This window comes from Hypanus sabinus, chromosome 9 (assembly GCF_030144855.1).
Source record: "Hypanus sabinus isolate sHypSab1 chromosome 9, sHypSab1.hap1, whole genome shotgun sequence".
Classification (NCBI taxonomy): Eukaryota; Metazoa; Chordata; class Chondrichthyes; order Myliobatiformes; family Dasyatidae; genus Hypanus; species Hypanus sabinus.
The window spans coordinates 114,872,189-114,892,218 of record NC_082714.1 but is presented as its reverse complement, the minus strand read 5'-3'; the positions used below and the strand labels follow the sequence as shown (position 1 = coordinate 114,892,218).

Below are 20,030 nucleotides of genomic sequence, written 5' to 3'. Positions count from 1 at the left end.
CTGTGGAGACCTTTCTTAAACCATAAGACCATAAGCTATAGGAACAGAATTAGGCCATTTGGCCCATTGAGTGTGCTCCGCCATTTCATCATGGCTGATTCATATCCCTCTCAACCCCAGCTTCCTACCTTCTCCCCATAACCCTTCAAGAATTAAGAATCTGTCAAACTCTGCCTTAAGCATACCCAGTGACTTGGCCTCCACAGCTGTCTGTTAGCAATGAATTTCACAGATTCACTTCTCTTTGGCTCAAGAAATCCCTCCTCTTCTCAGTTCTAAACGGACATCCCTCTATTCTGAGGTTGAGTCCGCTCATCTTAGCTCCCCCACCAGAGGAGACATCCTCTCCAGAGCCACTCTTTTGAGGCCTTTCACCATTCAGAGATTCAAAGTACATTTATTTTCAAAGTATGTATGCAGAAATCAACCGTGAAAGATTTATCTTCCCCACAGCCAGCCATAAACAAAACCATTGAACCTGTTCAAAGAATAATCATCAACCTCCCCCACAGGCAAAAGAAAATTGCACAAATGACAACAAAAAAATGAGTGAAAAACACAGAATAGAAACACAGAAACAGAAAGAATCCAGGCATATTCAATTCAGCTCAATGATCTTTATCTGCTGATCCCCCCCCCCCCCCCCCGGTCAAAATCACCCTAAACAGTAACAAAAACAAGGGAGTGATTAGAAACCTGAAACACATCATTACATCATAACATATTCCATCTGCCACTTCTTTGTCCATTCTCCTAACCTACTTAAGTTCTTCTGTAGTCTCTCCAACATGACCTGCCCTCCACATATCTTTGTATCATCTGAAAACGTGGCCACAAAGCCATCAATTCCATCATCTAAATCATTGACATATTAACGTAAGAAGAATTGGTGCCAACACAGACCACTGTGGAACACCACTAGTCACCAGCAGCCAGTCAGAAAAGTCTCCCTTTATTCCCACTCTTTTCCTCTTGCCAATCAGCTACTGCTTTACCCATGCTAGAATCTTTCCTGTAATGCCACAGACTTGTAACTTGTTAAGCAGCCTCATATGTGGCACCTTGTCTAAAGTCTTCTGAAAAACCAAGTACACAACATATACTGTTTCTTCTTTGTCTATTCTGCTTGTTATTTCTTCAAAGAATTCCAACAGATTAGTCAGGCAAGTTTTATTCTTTTCAGGAAGCCATGCTGACTTGGCCCTATTTAATCATGTGCCTGCAAGTACCCGAAAACCACATCCCTAACAATAGACTCTAGCACTTCTCAGCCACTGAGGACAGACTAACAGGCCTATAATTTCCTTTCTTTTGCCTGTCTCCCTTCTTGATGAGTGTAGCGATATTTGTAGTTTTCTAGTACTTCATAACCATGCCAGAATCTATTGATGCACACAATCTCTTCAGCCACCTCTTCCACAGTAAAGACTGGTGAAAAATATATATTCAGTTCATCCACCATTTCCTTGTCACTCTCCAGCATAATTTTCTGCGTTCTGATATCTATTCTCACCTCTCTTTCACTCTTTATATATCTGAAGAAACTTCTGGAGTTCTCTTTAATATTATTGGATGCCTTGCCTTCTTATTCCATCTTTTCCTTCTTTTTGACTTTTTTAGTTGCCTTCTGTTGGTTTTTCAAAGCTTCCCAATCCTCTACCTTCCCACGAATTTTTGCTCTTTTATATGCCCTCTCTCTGGCCTTTATGTTGACTTTGACTCTGACATCCTATTGCCTGCAATTTTGCCCTATCAGCCTCTCCTTGCTAGCAGTCTTTACATACTACCCCATCCTCAGCCCTATCACTCCGGTTCCCAGCCCCCTGCCGAATTAGTTTAAACCCTACCAATTCCCATGACTATCTTGACTGCAGCCGTTCCCAGCCATCTTCTGTAAAATGCCATTCCATTTTTTCAGTTCCTTCTACTCTGCCACATTTGTTCCCAGGACGAGGCTTTACTTTCCAGGATATCAGCGATGTCCTCCATCTTCAAGGATCAGTGTTTTCTTCTTCCACTATTGATGCTGCCCTCACCCATTTATCCTCCATTTTCCAGACATCTGCACTCACCATTCCTGCTGTCCTAACAAGGATAGAGATCCCCTTGTCTTCACCTACCACCCATGAGCTTCCACATCTGGCACATTACTCTCCTCAACCTGTGCCATCTTCAATGGGATATACCACCAAACACATCTTTACCTCCTCCCCCTTCATTTTATACAGGGATCGCTCCCTTTAAGATTCCCTTGTCCATTTATCCCTTCCCACTAATCTCCATCCTGCCACTTACCCCTGCAAGTGGTAGAAGTGCTACACCTGCTCATTCACCTCCTCCCTGCCCTCCATTCAGGGCCCCAAACAGTTCTTTCAGGTGAGGAAACACTTCAGTAGTGAACCTGTTAGGGTTGTCTACTGTATCTGGTGCTCCCGGTGGGGCCTCCTCTACATTCATGATAGCTGACATGGACCGGGGGGGGGGGGGGCAGTTCCGTTGAGCACTTCTGCTCCGTGTTAATTCCTGTCTTCATTGCTGTTTGATATGTCAGTCCATGGCCTTCTTTTGGAGGAGCAACACTTTATATTCCTTCTAGGTAGCCTTTAACCTGATGGCATGAACATTCATTTGTCCAATTTCCAGTAACTTTTCCCCCAACCCTTCTCTCTTCTTCCATTCTCAAATCTGGCCTCTTACCTCACCTCCCAATCACTTCCCCCGATGCTCCTCCTCCTTTCCTTTCTCCCATGATCCACTCTTCTCTCCCATCAGATTCCTTCTCCCTTTGCCTTTTGCGTCTATCACCTTCCCAACCCAGCTGGGTTCACCTGCCACCTTTTAACTTGTTCTCCTTCCCCTCCCCCTTTTGTTATTCTGGCATCTTCCCCCTTCCTTTCCAGTCCTGATGAAGAATCTCTGCCCCAAAAGTTGACAGTGTATTAATTTTCATAGATGTTGCCTGACCTGCTGAGTTCCTCCAGCATTTTGTGTGCATTGCTGTAGATAGAGTTGACTTCGTATCTCACGTCTTCAGCAACAGCTTCCAAAATGATTTTCCTGAGTCACACAATGTGAAGCGTGCGAGGGTGAACCTGTTGATGATGTATCTAACCACTCCTTCTAGGAAATTGTGGCTATCCCAATTTTTTCCTGCCTTTAACTGTCTCTTTAAATGTCATGAGAAAACAGCTGTCTTATATCAACATCACATGGCAACATTTTTCTCTCAGGACATCCTGTAAAGCTGCCATCTCTGGCAAGGCTCCAGTGCTCTCACTGCAGTACTCACTTTGTTTTGAATGACTGATATCTGACCCCTAATCTTACAACGATGACCCCAGCCTTGCCTCTCACATACCTTACACACAATGAAGATGTGTCATCTTCTCTACTCTTATAATAAAGCACCACATCACATTTCCCTTTTAATTGCTTTCTCTACCTGCAACTTAACAGTCAGTGATTTATTCATTCCCGGGTATTTGTGGATGCTGACATCTTTCAATGACTGACTTCTTTATAAATACCCAGCATTTCTACTAGTAGATCTTAACTTATATCTTCCCCTGAAGTCTGTTTGCAACCACATCACAGCTTAGAACAAATCCTTGGAATAGTATCACTAGATGTGCCTCTCACTTTTATCCCTGAGATAGGTTCTGAGTAGTTGGCATCCAACATGATCTCAGTGACAGTCTACCCATCAAAGCATCGCGATACATCACCTGTTTATTCCAACTCTATTCAGAATTGGTTAACAGACAAAGTGTAAAGTATGGGAGTAATGGGACTTCCCCATGTTGGCAAGCTGTGACGTGTGGTACCACAGGGATCAGTGCTTAGTGGCTGCATTATGCAGGATCGAAAGATGCTGCAGAGGGTGGAAGACTCGGCCAACTCCTTTGCAGGCAAAACCCTCCACACCATCAAAGACATTTTCAAAAGGCATTCTTCATTAAGGACCCTCACTATCTGGAAACTCCTCTCTTTTCCTTATTACAATTGGGGAGAAGGTATTAGAGCATAAAGACCCACACTCAACATCTTAGAAACAGCTTCTTCTCTTTCGTGATCAGATTTCTCAACAGTCCTTGAAAAATAACCTGCCATTCTGCTTACATGCTATTTATTTGTAATTTATAGTAGTCAAGTTGAGTCACTTTTTATTTTCATTTTGACCATAACTCCTGGTACAGTACATCGTAAAAACGAGAAAACGTTTTTCAGGACCATGGTGTTACATGACACAGTACAAAAACTAGACTGAACTATGTAAAAAACAACACAGAAAAAAACTACACTAGACTACAGACCTACCCAGGACTGCATAAAGTGCACAAAACAGTGCAGGCATTACGATAAATAATAAACAAGACAATAGGGCAGTAGGGGTCAGTTCAGGCTCTGGGTATTGAGGAGTCTGATGGCTTGGGGAAGAAACTGTTACATAGTCTGGTCGTAAGAGCCTGAATGCTTCGGAGCCTTTTCCCAGATGACAGGAGGGAGAAGGGGTGCATGGGGTCCTTCATAATGCAGCGTGTACTGTAAATGTCCGTGATGGTGGGAAGAGAGATCCTGATGATCTTCTCAGCTGACCTCACTATCCGCTGCAGGGTCTTGCAATCCGAGATGGTGCAATTTCCGAACGAGGCAGTGATACAGCTGCTCAGGATACTCTCAATACAATCCCTGTAGAATGTGATCAGGATGGGTGGGGGGGGGGGGGAGATGGACTTTCCTCAGCCTTTGCAGAAAGTAGAGACGCTGCTGGGCTTTCTTTGTTATGGAGCTGGTATTGAGGGACCAGGTGAGATTCTCCGCCAGGTGAACACCAAGAAATTTGGTGCTCTTTATGATCTGTACTGAGGAGCCTTCGATGTTCAGTGGGGAGTGGTCGCTCCATGCGCTTCTGAAGTCAACAACCATCTCTTTTGTTTTGTTCACATTAAGAGACAGGTTGTTGGCTCTGCACCAGCCTGTTAGCCGCTGCACCTCCTCTCTGTAAGCTGACTCATCATTCTTGCTGATGAGACCCACCATGGTCGTGTCATCGGCGAACTTGATGATATGGTTCGAGCTGTGTGTTGCAGCACAGTCGTGGGTCAGTAGAGTGAACAGCGGTGGACTGAGCACACAACCCTGGGGAGCCCCTGTGCTCAGTGTGATGTTGTTGGAGATGCTGCTCCCGATCCGGACTGACTGAGGTCTCCCAGTCAGGAAGTCTAGTATCCAGATGCAGAGGGAAGTGTTCAGGCCCAGTAGGCTCAGCTTTCCAATCAGTTTCTGAGGGATGATTGTATTGAATGCTGAACTGAAGTCTATGAACAACATTCGAACGTACATGTCTTTTTGTCCAGGTGGGTTAGGGCCAGGTGGAGGGTGGTGGCAATGGCGTCATCTGTTGAGCGGTTGGGACGGCACGCAAACTGCAGGAGGTCCAGTGAGGGGTGTAGCAGGGTCTTGATGTGCTTCATGTCGAGCCTCTAGAAACACTTTATGATGATGGATGTGAGTGCAATGGGACGGTAGTCATTTAGGCAGGACACTGAAGACTTCTTCGGCGCAGGGACAATGGTGGCGGCCTTGAAGCACGTTGGAATGGTGGTGCAGATCAGGGAGATGTTGAAGATGTCAGTGAGAACATCTGCTAGTTGGTCTGCACATCCTCTGGGCACTCTACCAGGGATGTTGTCTGGTCCAGCAGCCTTCCGTGGGTTGACCCTGCACAGGGTTCTCCTCACATTGGCCACGGTGAGACACAGCACCTGGTCATTTGGAGGAGGGGTGGACTTACTCGCCGCCATGTCATTTTCCACCTCAAACCGGGCGTAGAAGTTATTCAGTGCATCTGGGAGGAACAGTCAGGTGATGTTGTCCTGTAATTGGTGATGTCCTGGATGCCCTTCCACATGCGCTGCGTGTTGCTGCTGTCCTGTAAATGGCTGTGGATTCTCTGAGCGTGTGCACGCTTTGTCTCTCTGATGGCCTGGGACAGTTTGGCCCTCGCTGTTGTTAGGGCTGCCTTGTTGCCTGCTCTGAAGGCGGAGTCACGGGTTCTCAGCAGCGCACGCACCTCCGCGGTCATCCATGGCTTCTGGTTAGCGCGTGTAGTGATGGACTTGGACAGAGTAACATCATCAATGCACTTTCTGATGTAGCCGATCACTGATGCTGTGTACTCCTCTAAGTTGGTAGAGTCGCCATCGGTTGCAGCCTCCCTGAACACGTGCCAGTCAGTGTGCTCAAAGCAGTCTTGAAAAGCAGAGATGGCTCCTGCTGGCCAGGTTTTCACCTGCTTCTGAACTCGCCTGGAGCACCTGACGAGTGGTCTGTATGCTGGGATTAGCATAACAGAGATGTGGTCTGAGTATCCGAGGTGGGGGCAGGGCTCTGCCCGGTACGCGTCGGGGATGTTTGTGTAAACCAGGTCCAATGCGTTCTCTCCCCTCGTTGCAAAGTCCACATACTGATGGAATTGGGGAGCACTGAATAAGGTTTGCGTGGTTAAGATCTCTGGCGACAAAAAACAATCCATCAGGGTGCGCGTTCTGCAGTTCGCTAATAGCCACGTACAGTTCGCTGAGCGCCTCCTTAGTATTAGCGCTGGGGGGAATGTAGACACCGACTGTAAGAACAGTGGTGAATTCCCGTGGTAAATAAAATGGTCTGCATCTAACAGTCACAAACTCCACTAGCGATGAGCAGTATCTGGAAACCAGCACAGAGTTCGAGCACCATTCTGTGTTGATGTAAACACACAAGCCACCACTGCGAGTCTTACTGGAGAGAGCTGCGTCCCTGTCCGCTCAAAACAAGGCGAGCCCATCCAGCTGAACGGCGGCGTCTGAAATTCCATCAGTGAGTCACGTCTCTGTAAAAACATACGCACAGCAGACTCTGTACTCCCGCCGAGTATTTCATTGGAGTCGGATATAGTCCAAGTTATTGTCCAGGGAGTGGACATTGGAGAGCAGAATGGACGGGAGAGCCGGCTGGCTAGGGTTTGCTTTTTGCCTGGCACAGACCCCTGCCTGCTTGCCTCGCTTCCGCTTCCTTGCACATCGCTTACGACGTCTCCATCTCCGACCACCAACATCAGGCGACTCTGAGGACTGTAGGCCCAATCCCCTCAGCAAGCCGAGGTCACATAATTTAACCAGCAATTGTCATGTCTTGCACTGTACTGCTGTTACAAGACAACAAAGTCCATGGCATATGTCAGTGGCATCTGATTCTGTTTCTGCAATATTTCCAGGAAATCTTTAGCTGTGTGTCTGTAAGCTGTCACGTACCCTGTAACTGGGTTAACAAACCAGCAGAACTGGAATGATACGTAGAAGTCTGGTGGTACTGTAACTAAAGGTGTTTATTAGTAACCTAAGCAATACAGTATCAAAAATGCCAATATACATATAAAACAGGTTAGCAATGATAAGTACAGAAGTGTAGGAATAAGAATCAAAACCAAGCTCTATCAAAGTCTAGGAGTAGATGAATTGTCAAAAGACAATATAGAGTTCAGTTCAGTTCATGTTGAGGTAGTTGCGTTGCAATGTTGCAGAGAGAGAGCAAGCGAGAGATGAGCAGCTGCAGCAGGCAAACCTTCCATCATCTTCTTGTTCCATTGTACCGTTGTGGTCACCGATTATGACCCTTCTGTACCAGGCTAGACCGTTCTTCAGTGATAGACTCATCACCCAGGCAAAGGCAGACACACACACACACACATCCCCACCGATCTGCCTTCATCCACCATGCTCTGGACCGATTCTCCTGAACTGATCCCCAAGGCCCCCACCTTCCTGTGGGTGCACAACACTCTTTCAGTGTCTGCTGGTGTTTCTGAGGGTTTCTCCGCAGATCTGTCTTTTATCACCCCTTGATGGGGTATCAGCCATCCATCAACTCAACATGTCCATGTCCACTCACTGTCCCAGCAAGAATGTTAACGAGCAAAGAAGCGTCCTTGCAGCAAAACGTAAACAATCAGTGAAGACGCCATAATACATAAATCATCTGTCTCTCTCTCTTACCTGTAGCAGATGCCTCTACCTCTGTTCTTCATCTCTCTCTCATTAGCAGCATAGTTCCCGGGTGGGGGGGAGGGGGGAGTCAGCTCTGGACCCCATTTCCATCTGGTTTGTTCAGCACTCATAACATAGCATAATCATGATAACCTTTATATAACCTGTATATACTGTATCTTTGTCTATCTACCTATCTTTATAAATATACTATGTGTGTATATAAAGGAAACACTAGTACAAGATAAAATGATAAAGTCACAGGAATACAAGACAAGAAGTAAAAACGTTAAGTTTTTAGGCAGACAAAGTGAAACTAGTAATGGGAATGCCCAGTATGAAAGGAAATTGTATCTTATAGACTACACATACTGACCATATTATGTCTGTTAAGCCACAGACAGATGGAAGATTACAGACAAGGGTACTTGGCCATTGTAATTCTAGGCAGTTTCTAGAGTAGGTTACATGGTTGGCCTGGGTTTCTATGATTCTCTGCAGTATATATTTTTTAGCTGAAGGGTTTAAACACTGGGCTGCCATTAACCATTCATGATGCAAATATGTAGTAACTCACTTTCTCTCCTTTCTGGACACGTTCCTGTGTGGGCAATTTGGTGTATAAATAACCTGATATTTTAGATATTCTTAAAAACTGCTTGTTTCTGCAGGTATTAGGAACACCCGTGGTTTCACAAAAGCTGACCATAGCAATCAGTTTTGAAAATCTTTTACCTGTCCCACTGAACAACTGTACCTTCACTCTTGAAGGAGCTGGTCTGATTGATGGCCAGTTGGAAATTGGGTAAGTGAAAATATTGAAAATGGAAAACACAGGCTTCTAAAATAAATACGACTTTCATTCTCAAGATCTATGCAATAAATGGATTGCAAAGACACTGTAAAAATCAAATTGGGATAAGCAACCAAAATTATGTACTATTGCAGAAACCATAATAATGCTTAAGAAATTTTTGGATTGGCAAATTAATATGTGGTGAGTAGATGGATTTGTAAAATGTGCAGGGAGAATAGATGAATTTAATTTGGCATCAGGCTTGGCACTAAAATCAAGGTCCATAGTGCTCTGTTCTATGTTCTGTAATAAATTTGTCTTTGACTTCGACCTTGTTCCAAATACACAATGTAGTATTTTCAAGTCTAATCTGGAAACTTAATTCTGTGTAATTAAGTAATATATATGAGGATAAGTAAATGTATGTGAATTATTCTACAATTAGACTGGGGAATGGTACTGGGAAGATGCACTAGAAAATAGTTTCGTAAAGAAAATTAGGTTTAGTTTATAACTTCTTTTTGAAATTTTACCTTTTCTTTAGGCTTGGCCAGTTAAATCCTGGAGAAGTGACTAAAAAGGAGGTTTCATTCATTCCCAAAAAAACAGGACTGAGGAAGTTAACCACTGATTTTGATAGTGACAAGCTGAAGGATGTGAAAGGTTATCTAAATATTGAAATTCAAGGTGGAATATGATCCGAAAAGTTCTGGGATATTTTACAGAATATGTAATACGAATTTGTTCAGTCATTTTTTTTTAGAATTTTAGACTTTTGTAGAAATTAGAGACATATTGCTTTTAGGTGGCACATTTGAAGTTTTCACTTGTTACAAATACATTCTCAGCATTATTACTTGTGCAATTTGCATACTGTTTGCTTGTCTGCTTTAGTAATCACTGATTTTAGATTATCTTGTTCTTGTGTGAAATTGTGTTTACTCTAATACTTAGCGGGGGGGTGGGGGGGGGGAGATCACCAATATCACTTAGTGGCAAAAAAACATCTGAATCTGTTCAACTGATTAAAAATCTTGAGTTCTTAAAATTTCACAATTTTCTCATTGGAAGTTCCGTTTCCTTGACTTGGCATTAAAGAGAGGAAGTAATTTCTCCCTTTGCACTTAGATGCAAAATGTTTGTTGGTCAGTTACTGAGAATTGTTTCTAAATTGATGTTCAGTCACTGAGCTGATAACTCATTCATGGTGATTTCCAGAGCTCAAATTTTGACTTTGTGCTTTACTAAGTGAAAGAGGCTGATAGCATTGGTGACAATGTGGTGTCTTCTCCTGCCTGTTTACACAGATTTACCATATGTTGACAATGAGTGATGAGGGAAATGTGGGTAAAAGGAGGAAGCTAGCTTTGGACTAATTGAGATGTTCTGAGCTGATTTTGTAAAGAACCGTTTTACAGAATTCGTTGTGAGCTGCATATTTTTGATTGCTTAATTAGTACAATCAACTTTTGATGTGGAAATTTTAACTGATCAATCTGGAGTTTCTTAATTCATCTGTTGTCCAACTTGCCCCTTCCTTCAGTGACATTACCTGCGGACACTTACTCCAATGGACTTGCAGATGAACTGGTCATTAAAAGCACATCTTTTTTATTCTCAAGTTGTAACATTTAATTATGTGATTATGAACATTTGCAACATTTTCATTTCTGTTACTGGTCACAAAGTGCAACATATAGTGTGGTATGACTTCCATTTTCCTCAATTTTTCAATAAATGATAAAATGTGGTGGATTTGAATAAGGGCAATATCCTGGGATTTTTTTTTATTACTGCTGATGTTAACTATGGCTATCCTGGCTGACTTTGTTTTTGATAGCAGATTGAAATAAAATGAATGAATTTGTTAAGTCATTTCGTCAGGATCTAATCATGACCTTATCTGTGGTTTTCAAAGGGAGTGTGAAGGAAATAAAAACAGTTGGCATGGAGAAGTCCCATGTTGAATAACTTCATGATTCTATCACTGGATAAAAGTTTTATATGTTATTTCTTTGCAGATCCACTGGTGATTCTTCAAAGTTACATTTGGCCATAAGGAGAAATCACACAAAATTTATTGTTGTAAAGTTATAATTCATTTGGACATTGCATATAGAGAACGTCTTAATTCTACATAGTCTAAATAGGAGAAAGATATTTGTTATTTTCAACTAATTTTTAATATTTTGTGTGGAACAGTTCCTCATTGGCATCTCGTTGAGCTGATTAAAGCTCCCTCTCAAAGCTCCTTCATATTATTCCGTATGTTTGTGAAGGGGCAACTGAAGCAGAGATGTCATAGCTGACAACCTCACAAATTTGACTCGTCAATCATTTCTCTTGTCCAATAACAAAAGTGGGATCATTTCTCATTTTTCTATATCGTGGAACAAAGCAACTCTTTCATACTCCACCCTGCAATGTGCAAATAAGCCCTTTGTTTCACCGTGGAAGGGAGTGCTGGGAGACAAGTCCTCAAAACAAATGACTGAACATTAATGACGCCCTGCCTCCTGTGTGCACTGAGATGTGAAGAGCCTGCGGTGGCGCTGCACAGCTCCAGGTACCAGCAGCAGTTCCCAAAAATTCTTCCTGATTTACTAACAGGTTAATTACATGATTATCAAGGTCCTCTCCCAGGCAATAATGAGGCTCTGAACATTCTCGATTACTACAGGCAGCCTATGTCACTTGCATTCCTGATACCAGATTTCTGAAACAACAGCCCTTTTCTGAGCCAATGTGTTGAAATAGACAGTGAAACCATTTCAATGACATTCTTACAGTCCTGTGAAAAATGCAAGACTCCCTCAAAATAGTTGGTCTGTTGTAAGACTGGAGAAGGATCTGCTGACAAATGAGAATATTTGCAAATGCTGGAAATCTGAGCAACATGCACACAGTGCTGGAGGAACTCAGCAGGCCAGGCAGCACCTAGGAAAAGAGTACAGATGACTTTTCGACCTGAAACCCTTCTGTGTGGGATCTTGAGTCTCTATACTGGGAGCATATGGAAACTAAGCTTTATTAGTTACAAATATCTAAAACCAAGTGACCCACCCACCCTGTCACAACCTACCCTGTGCCCATACCCCTTGATACCCTGGCTAATATTTGCTCTACCTGTTTTGAGTATGCAGAATCATCAGCTGCCTGAGAGCTCATAGGAAAGGAGAAACAGTCATTTTCCTCCTGAGGCACAAATCAGATTAGGTAAATCAGATAGTTGAAAATGAATGATCACAAGCTGTGGCATGTTGATATGAGAAACCATTATCAAGGACATCAGAAGCATGCCTGAAGTTATTGACTTAGCTGATTATAAGACCGTAAAATATAGGAGCAAAAGTAGGCCATTCAGCCCATTGAGTCTGCCCCACCATTCAATCATGGGCTAATCAAATTCTTCCAGTCATCCCCACTCCCCTTCCTTCTCCCCATACCTTTTGATGCCCTGGCTAATCAAGAGCCTATCTATCTCTGCCTTAAATACACACAATAACCTGGCCTCCACAGGTGCTCATGGCAATAGATTCCACAGATTTACCATCCTCTGACTAAAGTAATTTCTCAGTGTCTCTATTCTAAATAAACATCCTTCAATCCTGAAATCATGCCCTCTTGTCCTAGACTCCCCTAACATAGGAAATAACTTTGCCATATCTAATCTGTTCAGGCCTTTTAATGTTTCATTAAATGTTTCAGTGAGATTCCCCTTCTTTCTCCTGAACTCAAGGGAATGCAGCCCAAGAGCTGTCAGACATTCTTCATATGGTAAACCTCTCATTCCTGGAATCATTCTCGTGAATCTTCTTTGAACCTTCTCCAGTGTCAGAATATCCTTTCCTAAATAAGGTGCCAAAAACTGCACACAATATTTCAAGTGTGGTCTTACAAGTGCCTTATAGAGCCTCAACATCACATCCCTGCTCTTATATTCTATACTTCTAGAAATGAATGTCACCACTGCATTTGTCTTCCTCACCACTGACTCAACCTGGAGGTTAACCTTTATCCTGCACAAGGACTCCCAGGTCCCTGTGCACCTCTGCATTTTGAATTCTCTCACCATCTAAAAAATAGTCTGCTCATTTATTTCTTCCAATGAAGTGCATGACCATACACTTTCCAACATTGTATTTCATTTGTCACTTCTCTGCCCATTCCCCTAAACTTTCTAAATCTATCTGCAGGCTCTGTTTCCTCGACAGTACCCTCTCCTCCACCTATCTTTGGATCATTGGCAAACTCAGCCACAAATCCATTAATCCCATAGTCCAGATCATTGACATACATTGTAAAAAGCAACGGTTTCAATACAAACCCCTGTGGAACTCCGCTGGTAACTGGCAGCCAGCCAGAATAGGATCCCTTTATTCCCATTCTCTGTTTTTTTGCCAATCAGCCAATGCTACCCCCATGCTAATAACTTTCCTGTAGTAGAAGACAATGGAGTGTTGGTGAGAGACTGCTGGGAGATGTGGATTGGAACATGATTAAGTCAATGGGACGTACGTGTGAAACTGGACCAGGATTTTGCTATAAAAAATGCCGTGTCCGAGGATCGGTGGGCAATCAGCGACTAGCTCAATGATTGTCTCAGCTTTGATTTGCAAATTAAAGTTTAACCCTTCTTGAAGAATCTTCTGCGTCTCCTGGTCATTTGTGAGGCAAGAAAAGCCACGACACTACTCTTTTTAAATAGCAGAGTAACATTTGCAATTTTCCAGTCATCCGGTACAATGCCAGAATCTTATCCTCGACAGATCATTGTTAATGCCTCTGCAATCTAACCAGCTACTTCCTTCAAAACCCAAGGGTACATTCCATCAGGTCCAGAAGATTTATCCACCCTCAGACCATTAAGCTTTCTGAGCACCTCCTCAGTCATAATTTTTACTGCACATACTTCACTTCCCTGATAATCTTGAATGTCCAGTATACCACAGATGTCTTCCACTATGAAGACTGATGCAAAATACACATTCAGTTGCTCTGCCATCTCTGATTCTCTCAATACAATATTTCCAGCATCATTTTCTATTGGTCCTATATCTACCCTTGAATCTTTTACCCTTTATATACTTTAAAACGCTTGTAGCATCTTCTTTGATATTAGTTGGTAGCTTCCTTTCATAATTCATCTTTTCCTTCACAATGACTTTCTTAGTTTCCTTCTGCAAGTTTTTAAAAGCTTCCCAATCTTCTATGAGGGTTCCTTAACCTTAAGCTCTCTTATCACCTCCAGATCATTGCACAACAACCAGTCTAGCACAGCTGATCCCTAGTGGGCTCAACAACAAGCTGTTCTAAAAAGCCATCCCTTAGACATTCTACAAATTCTCTCTCTTGAGGTCCAGTACTGACCTAGTTTTCCCAGTCTACCCTCATGTTAAAATCCTCAATGATTATCATGATGTTGCCTTTCTGACACACCTTTTCTATTTCCTGCTGTAATTTGTAATCCACATCTTGGTTGCTGTTTGGAGGCCTGTATACAACTGCCATTAAGGTACTTTTACCCTTGCCATTTCTTAACTCAACCCACAGAGACTCTACACCTTCTGATCCTATGTCATCCCTTTCTAATGATTTAATATTATTTCTTATACACAGGGCCACACCACCCCCTCTGCCTACTACCTATCTTTCTGATACACCGTATATCCTTGGACGTTCAGCTCCCAATGGCAGCCATCCTTTAACCAAGTTTCAGAGATGGCCACAATGTCATACTTGCCAATCTGTAGCTGAATTTCAAGATTGTTCATTTTATTTCTTATGCTGCATGCATTCAAATACAACAATCTCAGTCCAGTATTTGTTGCTTTCTGTTTTAACTGCACCACACCTCTATTGCCCTGTAACTCATCCCACTGGCTGTGATTTTGCCTCATCTCCTGCTGTACTTTTTGTAATCTCTTTTGCACGCTATCTTTGATTTATTTCTGTTTTCCCCTTCCTCAGTCCTGTCACTCCAGTACCCATGTGAAGTCCTTACATCTTTCTCCATATGTGTCTAGCCAATTATTTTCTTGTCACTTTTAAATTAGATTCTATATTTTTATTCAATTACTATATAAGATTTTGTGCTCAATTTCCTCTTCACTTAGGTATTTATTTTCTTTGTTAGAAATTGCAGCTCCTACCTCTCAGCTTCACAAAATACTTCTTGAGGAACCGTCAAGAACAATAGAATTAAGTCTCCTTAGTTAGCATGCCATTTATCTTCGTCCTAGCTATTCTGGGAAATAATCATTTTAAATTCTTCTTCTTTGTCTGAACTATCATCCCTCATTGACAAGTTTGTTCCTGTTCAATTTTACAAGCAATCATATTTTTAAATAGCCCATTTTACTGTAGGTCACTTCAAATCTTTATAACCTGTGTCCCATGAGCTTAGGTGTAGGACTGTGTCTCTTTTTACTACAGTATATGGCCATCTAATTTCATATGTTGCTGACTTCTCCCAATATTCAGTCACTGATCAATAGTTTCTTTGCTAACTGGGAGTCTCACTTGGCTACTTCAGAAGGAACTCTTTTCCTTCCCCAGTGTACAGATTGGCAGTGTGGAAAGCATCCTTCACATGCACACCTGCAATTGCATAGGAGGATGTGTCTGTGAAATTTAACCCTCTATGCAATAAGATCAGGTCAACGTGATGAAACATATATAAGTGGAACCCCTGACCCCATACCTTCTTCCTTTCACCTCTTTCAAACCTCCACAATTAAACTGAATGGCAATAGAGAATACCTCAATAGTCTATATGTTTGTTTTAATCCAAAAACAATGTGATATTTATATAATTGATTAAAGGAAGCCCATGTTTCCCTGAAAGACTTCACCATCTTGACACGTTAGGAGAGATTGTGCCATGTGTTTCATTTGAGTATCATTAATAGATGGCCATACAAAAAGCAGGACCAATTGGAGGGATCATCAAAATGATTGTCACTATGAGGACTCAGCTGGCGTGGCAAAATCGTTTATCTTTTTTCTTGTGTAATGCTATCTATATGTAACACCACTGCTTTACTTTCTTACCTTGTGCTTTCCAACAAATACCTTCCTCAGGTTACTGCAGATCCTATGCTATGAGTGTGTTTAATGTACACAATGATCGTCTGTGTGGATAACTTAAAATGAAGTAAATATGTCATGTCCTGTGTAATCCCTACCAGTAAACTAACACACACATTGTTTAAAGGCACAGAGATACAACTGGAGAAGTGGTTCAGCAATGTGAATGACTTTGCAGTTGATTTGTTCATTTACTTTGGACTTTATTACACTAAAGTGAGCAATGTGTGACTGTGGGTTGACTTGACTTTTAACTGCCCAGCAAAGTTTTTGGTTGCTTATGCTCCACAGACTGAACAGAAGTGGTGACATTCCCTTTCCGCTAGGGAAGTGCCTTATATGGCATCTTTGGATCTTACTACCGTCACCCTAATCTTGAATCTGATACGCACGTTTATCTTGATTCTATCAGCATCTAACCTACTTCTGGTTTCCTACTTTCCGATGTTTATCATAAACCAGCACAGCAGACGTGAGATCTTTGGCTCTCGGAAGCTGGATAACACCACAAGTATCATTTTTAGACACGTGCCCAGCTGCGGGACCCCATGTTCTTGATGAGCCTTCTCTTCAGCATCCACTGTTACTTGTTATTGTTTTCATGCATGCAGCTCCTGCTGAATGTTCTCAGCTACGGTGTGCCTTCAAATTCAAAATATGCCACAGACCTACATAGGGACAGAGCTTCCATGTTTGCCTTTTGTTAAACCGAGACTGAGCATGCTTGTTCAGTGGAGGAACCTTTCATCACTTTATTGTTCTTCAAAGAGCTGTTTTATCCTTCACTTTTCTGCTTTTCCAGGAGATCGAAAAGAACTCATTCGGGGAATGTGTGCCAATTTGAATTCTCACCTGTCAGTTTCTTGCAAGGAGGGGACTGGAGCTTAAAGCAACAAACGTGTCAGTAAGGAAATCGAGTTCATGGAAAAAATGTTCCTTTCGTGCTCTTATGATATTTTAAAGAACTTCACAAAACAACTGATTACTTTTGTAGAAAAGTTTCAGTTGTTGGGAATCACAATTGACAACTTATACATTGGTGAAATAGAAAATAAATTAGGGACAAGAAATTAGTTCTGATCTGCCGAATCTGGCTTTGAGGAGTTTTGTATTCATTCGTCTGTGTTCCTTAAGTCTATTGGGAAATTTGTTTGCCCTAACACATATTGCTTGCAGAGAACATTTAAGATTCAAGATTATTTATCATGTGTACTTTGAGACATAGAGTGATGTGCACCGTTTATGTTAACAACCAACACATCTGAGGGAATGTTGTAGGCAGCCAACAAGTGTCACCACACATCCCCAACCAATGTTAACACAAGTGCACCAGATAATATTTGTCTGCAGTGGCCAATTCAACCTCACAGGTTTTAAAGACAGTTTCCATTTACTTTAAAAACAATTTGGTCTCACTAAACCTATTTCCTCCGAAAGAAAACGATTGAAAAAGTTATAATTCAAATACAGGCCTTGTCCTAATTTCCTTTACAACCTCAAACACAGCTTCGTGGGCGTGTTTTGAATTCTTTTTCAAGGAGGCCAGGGTGACGACTGCTCTCAGCATCCTCAAACTTGGAGCATTTTAGGATGCTACTGCTGATCTCTATCCACATCTTGAAGTTTGTTGTGTTAGGGAAGTCACTTAATCTGCATACTTATACAAGAGGAGAACCTAAAATGGGTCCAACCACAAGCGGGAGAAAATCTGCAGATGCTGGAAATCCAAGCAACACACAGAACGCTGGAGGAACTCAGCAGGCCAGACGGCGTTTATGGAAAAGAGCACAGTTGACATTTCAGGCTGAAACCCTTCATCAGGTTGGAGAAAAAAAAGATGAGGAGTCAGAGTAAGCAGTTGGGGGTAGGGGAGGAAGAAACACAAGGTGATAGGTGAAACCGGTGGGGAAGGGAGAGGGCTGAAGTAAAGAGCTGGGAAGTTGATTGGTGAAAAAGGTACAGAGCTGGAGAAGGGGAAATCTGATAGGAGAGGAGAGAAGGCCGTAGAAGGAAAAAAAGAGGGAGGTGATGGGCAGCTAAGGAAATAAGGTGAGAGAGGGAAATGTGAATGGGGAACGGTGAAGGGGTAGGGGCCATTACAGGAAGTGCAAAGATTGATGCTCTTGTCATCTGGTTGGAGACTACCCAGAAGGAATATAAGGTGTTGCTCCTCCAACCCAAGTGTTGCCTCATCGCAACAGTAGAGGAGGCCATGAATGGACATGTCAGAATGGGAAGTGGAATTAAAATGAGTGGCCACTGGGAGATCACACATTTTCTGGCAGATGGAGCATTGGTGCTTGGTGAAGTGGTCTCCCAACCTTCGTCAGGTTTCACCGATACACAGGAGGCCACCACACTGGGAGCACTGGTGTTACGTACTCGTGACACATGACTGTGGTGCCCTTGTCACTTGACTGGGGTTGAAGCTATACTGGACTTGAGGTAATGGTCTTGTGACGTCATTTTCCCGCCAGTAGAGATCATGTGACAGTTTTTTTTTACAGGTTATAAAAGGAGGACCCCACCCTGTGAGGGGGGCAGTTCGTGGCTGGATTTGCCAAGTTCATGCCACTATGTGATTTAATGTGATGACGCAGTTTAGTTGAAAGATGAAGTTTTATCTAATGCCTAAAGTTTAAAAGGTCACTGCCAGCAGTTTCTTTACAATACTACTAGTTTAAGAATCAGTGGAGAGTGAAGATCGGAGTTTGGGAGTTAAAGATCGAGGAGAATCGCTTTATGACGGTGAAACGCGTTCGACCTTATTTAATCCTTATTTGGAAGGAATTCATTGACTGTTCTCATGTTAATCTCTGCGGGATAGCAGAAGATTGAGGACAGTGTGATAAAGGAAAGGTCAGTGCCTTTAAGCCGTTTTGTTTCGTAAATTCTTCGTGGGAAAAGTTCGACGCCGGGGATCGAAGCAAAACGACGTGAAAGAGAATTTAAATCATCTTGAAAAGTCTCTCCCTTAAATGAACCGTGAGCATTTTGAACTTGTGGCAATCCTACTTAAAAGAACTGTTTTTGCAACATCGCTTTAAGAACTGTTTAAGCTGCCGCACAGCAGCTGTTTCCGGTTATGTTAGTGTTTGTTTACTTTTGGGGGGTTTGTTTTCAGTGTTTAATAAACGTGTTATTTGTTATATAAACCCTTGCCTAACTCATATATTCATTGTTGCCTGAATACATAACACTGGATACAGTAGATGACTCCAGTAGACTCACAGGTGAAGTGTCGCCTCACCTTGAAGGACTATTGGGGGTGGCTACAGGTATTATCCAGCTTTGGAAGCTTCACCATGAGACTAGCTTGAGCTATTCCTACAAGAGCACTGTCTGTAAACTAGGAGACACTCTGTCACTTCCAGGCTCCAAAATATGTCACTACGTCTTCAGTAGAGTGACAAGTACCCTCTTCTCTCTACCCCTCTCCTATCTCTCCTGTTATGCATTCAGTTAACTGAAATGCTGGAAGAGTATTACCTGTATAATGGTATTTCCCCTTTAACACGTCACTGCATAGGTTGCATCACTGTACGACATACAAGTTGCAGTGAGAACCTGGAACTCTGCACTGAAACCAACAATCTTAGTTTCTACTCAGTATAAGACAATGTAATAAATGGTATTTTTCCTTGAATTTCCCAAGGGAAATTCTCAATTTATACAAACAGAATTAGGGTGACCTACAAGGCCATTGTAATGCCCTTGAAAGACTCATGAAACAATTTCTAGATTGAAATATTCTGTATTTGATTAACTGTTGTTTAGGATTTCAGAAAACATTTGCTGGATTTTTTGAGCGGTGTGCATGTTTAAGGGCAGATGGAGTCCTTGAATGGCAATTAAGTAAACAAAGCAGCTGTTTTGACAGCATTACTCTGCATTAGTACAGCACAAAGTTGTAGCTTTAATATTTGCATCAGGCTTTGCAGTGTAGCCTGAATATATAAATTCATGTTTTAAATTTAGAAAGCAACTCCTCAGTTACAGCCAAACTAATTCAAGTTACACATGTTTGTAACTACAGTTGGATTAATTATGCAAAAATTGTTCAAGACATGGAAATTGGAGCCTGTAGCGGTGTGCTACACGCAGCGCTAAAATTACGACAC

General features: G+C 42.3%; 1 protein-coding gene across 3 annotated transcripts in view; it reads left to right on the top strand.

Moving 5' to 3' along the window:
• The window catches only part of LOC132399747 (protein-glutamine gamma-glutamyltransferase 2-like), an 86,412-nt gene extending 72,966 nt beyond the window's left edge, over positions 1–13,446 (top strand). For 2 of the 3 annotated variants that reach the window (XM_059980456.1, XM_059980455.1), the window contains 2 exons: positions 8,696–8,829; positions 9,365–13,446. In XM_059980456.1, coding sequence (XP_059836439.1) covers positions 8,696–8,829; positions 9,365–9,518 — 288 coding nt within the window. In that variant the 3' untranslated portion in view covers positions 9,519–13,446. The remainder of the gene's footprint in view (positions 1–8,695; positions 8,830–9,364) is intronic. The other variant, XR_009514057.1, reaches the window with a different exon arrangement.
• The last annotated feature ends 6,584 nt before the right edge of the window (positions 13,447–20,030 follow it).